At 39.5% G+C, this 5,815-nt stretch overlaps 1 protein-coding gene and 1 pseudogene across 2 annotated transcripts in view; one reads left to right on the top strand and one right to left on the bottom strand.

Moving 5' to 3' along the window:
- Hspbap1 (HSPB1 associated protein 1) overlaps positions 1–5,815 on the bottom strand; it is an 89,123-nt gene that overhangs the window by 38,497 nt on the left and 44,811 nt on the right. For both annotated transcript variants that reach the window (XM_012517142.2, XM_023702296.1), the window contains exon 3: positions 803–984. In XM_012517142.2, the coding sequence (XP_012372596.1) occupies positions 803–984 (182 nt within the window). The remainder of the gene's footprint in view (positions 1–802; positions 985–5,815) is intronic.
- LOC105743674 lies at positions 4,740–5,216 on the top strand (annotated as a pseudogene).

The following is a 5,815-nucleotide window of genomic DNA, read 5'->3' as shown; positions in this document are numbered from 1 at the left end:
AAAGAAAGAAAACCACAGATAGTACTTCAGTGTGCAATCTCTGTGGTCCATTCCATCAACACATTGACAATGAACATCTATATTCTTACTTCTCCGAGGTGCTCCCATATTCCTGTGGGACTTCTATACCAAATACCAGGAGCCCAGGATTTTCTGCCTTTAGGCCATGAACCATGGGTGAGGGGACAGCAATGGCAGAGGCTACTTGATCCTCACCTGAGAAATGTTCCTTTATAGAATCTACTTTGCACCTAAAGACATTCTATATAGGTTGGTGGGAAACGGGAACTTTTATATGATCTATGTTTCTGGTGTTCATCAAACCTCCGGGGCACTGTTTAAGGCAAAGGAAAGTCAAGTATGGTGGTGCATGCCTGTAATCCCCGCACTGGGTAGGCTGAGGCAGGAGGATTGTTACCAGTTCCAAGCCAGGCTGGGCTACAAAGCGAGTTCAAGGCCTGCCTCAACTGGATCGTGACCAGACTAGACCAGATCAGACCAGACCAGACCAGACCAAACCAAAACAAAACAAAACAAAATAAAAGGCAAAGGAGGGGTTTGGCAGAAGAAGTCTGGGTGAGAAGTCAAGAGCGAAGGCCAAAGCCACTTACTTGTGTGAGCCAAGTGTTGCTGCCCATCCCTTGAGCAGGTCTTTCGGATCTCCTGAGTATAATGTTCCAGATTCACGGGGAATACTTACAGAAGACAAAGGCAGCCAAGGAAGAAGGGAACAAGGAAATTCCAACTTAGGATCTTGCCTCAAATCTTACCAAGATTGAAAGTTACATACAGTATTATTTACCTGGAAAATATCTGAATTGTCTTCAAATAGGTTGACAAAATATTTATAATCAGCATAAGCCCAGAATTTGGAATGATCATAATCTCTAAATGGTCCAAAATTATTAGGCTGATCACAGTTCCAGGTCAGAAATTCTTCAAGGGTAGCTTCCACGTAACTACATGTGGTTTCAAACTGAGGAACTGCAATGCAAGAGAACACAGCTTTCAATGTATGGGAAACAGCTTTCTAAATACTGTTGGTTTAAAAATGAATGAACAAATGAATAAATAAGTAAGTAAATACTGATTTTTGTAAACTAAGTTAATTTCAACCAAAAAAGATCTATTTAACTTTAATTAAAAATCTAGTAACTTTTGTGCTTACTATATAATTAGAACCATTTATAACACAGCGCTCATGATTAAACATAAAAGTTAAAAACATGGCTTTAACCTTAAAATTAAGGATAACCCTTATTACATCCCGATTAGCGAAACAAAGGAGCATTTGAGATTCCCAGTCCTCCACGACCCTTCACAGGGAGGCTGTCAAATGTCAAAACTACTTTCATGTTGACATCAAGACATTGGCTGCTTTTTTCCTTGCATTCACTGTCCAGAGACTTCACACCATGGTTCTGTTCTTACGTCTTAAATATCACTAGAGATACACATAGCAGTACAAGCACATCAGGGACTCAACAATTATGAAAGGGATCCTGCTATCAAAATATGTAACAACTACTGTGTTAGGTTCAAAAGTTTCTTAAAAAGCAGCTTAAGAATTGTCTTTGAAAATTTTCTGACTTTGTATTAAACATTTAGCATACAGAGCTCCACAGCATCATTAAGTGGACTATGATAATTTAAAGTCTTTTCATTTATTCATTAATTCATTTATTTCAGAATTATTAAGAACATCACTTGTAATTAATATAGTACTCAGGCTTATAAGAACATAAAAGAAACATATAATAACTGAGATTTTAATATTTTAGACGAAGATAAAAGTTTTAACTAGAATAACAGAGAACTTGAGAAATCGTATCATCAAATACAAAATCTTGTACCACCAACACTTAAGAAGTGGAAGGACCACCAGGCACAATGGCACACATACCTGAGTGGCTGAGGCAGGAAGACAGCCATGAGTTCAAGACAATAGTGCAAGGTCAATCTGAACTACATAGCAAGACCTTGTCACAAAAAAACACAGTGGTGGTAGTCAGGAAAACAATCTGAGATGAATGTTTATCATCTGCCCACAGGTATATTTGTCAGCAGAGGTATGATGTCAATGAATCAAGACTGCAGTCTGGGATTAATATAACATATTTTGCCAGAAGTGCTGCAACTACTTTTTGCTTTGCATGTGGCAAAATATTTTAAACAAACACAAAGAAGTTAATATTTCCTAATATGGTTAATAGAAACTATACACACGTATGTTGGTACACATCTGTAACCCCAGCAACTCAGCAGGCTGAGACCCTGTTTCAAAATGAAGAACAAAACTTTTTAAGGGTTGGAAATATAGCTCAATGTTTCTTGTAGTATATCTCCAGTAAAAACAGAAAGAAAAAAAAAAAAAAAAAAAAAAAGCCTTTGCAAGGCATGAAATCCTTTCAAGAGGAGCATAGATGAGTTAACAGGGAGCCTGACACACAGCAGTGCTCAGTGAGTTCCAGGCACTGCCATGAGCACTGCCATTCATTCAGTTATTTGCAAACTTTTTTTTTTATATATATATTTTTAGGGAAGGGTCTACAGGGTGTTCAGGTTCTCACTACTAGATCAGACTTGTAGTGATCCACCTGTTTACAGCCTCCCAAGAGCTGGGATCACAGGTGTGCGCCACCACGCCCAGTGGGCCCAGGGATCAAACCCCTGCCCCCTGCATCTGCTTGCAGGCACTTTAATCTGCTGAGCTATTTGGCCAGCCTTTATTTGGAAACTTTTAAAAGTTAACTGAATTGGAACAAGAAAGGTAGGCAAACTCTTAACATTTTTCTTTTTCCTCCTTTTCTTTCCTGAACTGCTTAGAATTATACAATCACAGTTTCCCTTCCCTTCTTTTTTCCTAAAACCACAGAATGCCACAGAGGTAAGAGGTAGGATATATGTCAAAGAATAATCCTAAATCAACTGTTTTATCAACCTGTCACTTGACTTCAAGAAGTAGAATTTTACTAAGGCATATTTATCTAAAAGATTAATATCCACATGCTCAAGAGCTCTTTAAATTTTGATTGTTTTTGTGAAGCATTTAGAACAATGCGTGGTAGGCCATAAATCATCAATATATGAATAATCTCTTAATAGCAGCAACATCATGAAAAATTTACCATAATAGCCTAAGAGTACATAAATATTAACGAACAAAAATACATGTGGCAAGAAAGCTTCATGATGCTTGGAAATAGGAGACATTTCTAAATCATCTCAGTAAATACCAATGATTCCGTCACATTACACTGACTGCTAATACCATAGCCAAGCCACTTGCTCTTGGGGTAGAAGGAATGGAACTTTTTGGTTATCCCAGACAAGTCTGCACTGTGCCCTCCAGAACCTGTCCTCATTAGAGGACTTCACATTCTGACACTGCACATTCTGCACATTAAAACGAAAGGCTGAAAGTGTAAAAAGTACATCCAAGAACTCAGACTGCTGGGAAAATTAATGAATGGAAATGACAGATTTTTTTCATTTACATTATGACCTCAAAATAAGACCTTTTCATCCCGCCCTGGTTGGAGCAGCACAGAGGTACTATTCTGTGCTACAGTGACAGCTTCTTGTTCAGTAATACGGGGCAGCTGGTTTTCTTAAGTTTGGTTTATGCAATGGAATTACTCCTGTGTAATTCAACATCACGGTTCCTTCACTGTATGCACAGCAGCCTAGGCAGCTATAACTTTCACTCCATTTACCATAAAACGTTAGGTAAGAAGAAGCTCAACTCTTCAAGATCTGACAGTAACAATACACTGAGCCTGCTTCTAATGATCTTAGCAAAGAACCTTAAAATAATTTTTTTCCCCAGCATGAAAACAATGATTTCTCCATTTTGTTGGACTTTCATCATCTTCTACACAAGGAACAACACATGAGATGTGAGCTCTGCCCAGGAGTTTTGATCACTGCTCCCAACTCACAGATGTTTAGGGTATATTTCTACAATGGCTGTCAAATTATTGCCAGCTGAGATACAACACTGCCACTGACCACATATATTGAAAAATAAATTGGATCCAAACTACTTTCAGAATGTTAACTAGTACAGCCACTATCAAAATCACTACAGAGAATCCTCAAAACCCCAAAAAACTCATCTGACTCAGCCATTCTCTTGTAGATAACAGCCAAAAAGAGTTAAAGACATCGCACTAGAGGGATACGATACACACATATTCATGTTTATAGCAGTACACCTCATAACAGTTAAATCCTGGAAGTAGCCTACATATATCCATGAGCAGATAAACGGACGGACGGAGGAAATATGGCATCATGGCACTTCCATACGAGAGAGTATGACTGTGCCATAAAGACAGGTAAGTTTGAGTCATTTGGAGAAAAACTGATACACTCTGAGATGATAATGTCAAATGAAGTGATGACACACAAGCTTGGCATCTTTTATATGAGAAACTCAAAATATAAATAGATTAAACAGAAAAATAAAAGCCAGATAATAGGAAAAAGGAAGATAGATCTTTTGCAAAAAGAGGACCAAGAAATAGAAGAGAGAAGGAAAGAAAGGAAAGGGGATAAAAAAGAATTGAGATGTGCTATGGACATGTGCCCCCTCCCCACAATGAATGCGATCATTATGTACTGCAAACATACGCCAATAAAAAAGACCTATATGACATTCACTATCTTCTTCCTAAAAGCTAAATAGGCATTACATTAAAAATGCTATCTTCTTTTGTTTTCAGCCAGCTGGGAAAATGGCAGATATTCAGACAGAGCGCAACTACCAGCAGCTGCCAACTATCTTTCAAAACAAAAAGAGGGTCCTTCTGGGAGAAACTGGCAAAGAGAAGCTCCCTCAGTACTACAAGTACATTGGTCTGGGCTTCAAGACCCCCAAAGAGGCCATCAAGGGCACCTATACGGATAAGAAATGCCCCTTTACCAGTAACGTCTCCCTCTGGGGGTGGATCCTGTCTGGCGTGGTGACCAAGATGAAGATGCAGAGGACCCCTGTCACCTGCGGAGACTAGCTCCACTACATCTGCAAATACAATCGCTTTGAGAAGCGCCAAAAGACCATGTCGGTGCACCTGTCGCCCTGCTTCGGGGACATCCAAATCGGTGACGTCATCACAGTGGGCGAGGGCAGGCCCCTGTGCAGGACAGTGCGCTTCAACATGCTTAAGGTCACCAAGGCTGCTGGCAACAAGGAGCAGTTCCAGAAGTTCTAACTTCACCTGGCCACCCTCCAAAGGGAATAAAGTTATTCTGACCCTTGGGGGGGAAAAATGCTTTTTTAAAAAAGTACTAACATTATTTCCAATAACCTAGAAATATTATAGGTAAAACTGACGGCAGAAATACATATATTCAATATAGAAGCTACAAAGATATCCTTATTTATACAACCATTTGCTGTCTACATAGAAGACCCACAAGAACAACAAAAATAAAACTACCAAGATCAATAAGTGGTTGCATATAAAATAAATATACAGAAATAAATTTATTTTATCTATGTAAGAATCAGAATCAGTTAAAAATTATAATAGCCAAAGGCTGGGGAGATAGCTAGGCAGTCTAAGTGCCTGCCTGGCAAGCAATGACCCAGGTTGGATCCTGGGTACTGCATGTGCCACACCCCAGAGGCCCCAGAACCCCTGTTCTGCTGGCCACTAAAACCAGGCATGGTGGTGAACACCTGTAATCCCAGAGCTGGGGAGGCTGAGACAGGAGGATCACTGTGAATCTGAGCTCCATAGTGAGACCCTGTACCAAAAAGAGATTAAAGGGGCTGGTGAGATGGCTCAGTGGTCTAAAGCACCTACTT

The sequence above is a fragment of the Octodon degus genome, unplaced genomic scaffold (genome assembly GCF_000260255.1).
Source record: "Octodon degus isolate 3935 unplaced genomic scaffold, OctDeg1.0 scaffold00147, whole genome shotgun sequence".
Classification (NCBI taxonomy): Eukaryota; Metazoa; Chordata; class Mammalia; order Rodentia; family Octodontidae; genus Octodon; species Octodon degus.
The sequence above is the reverse complement of the archived record's forward strand: the minus strand, read 5'-3'. Positions and strand labels throughout refer to the sequence as shown.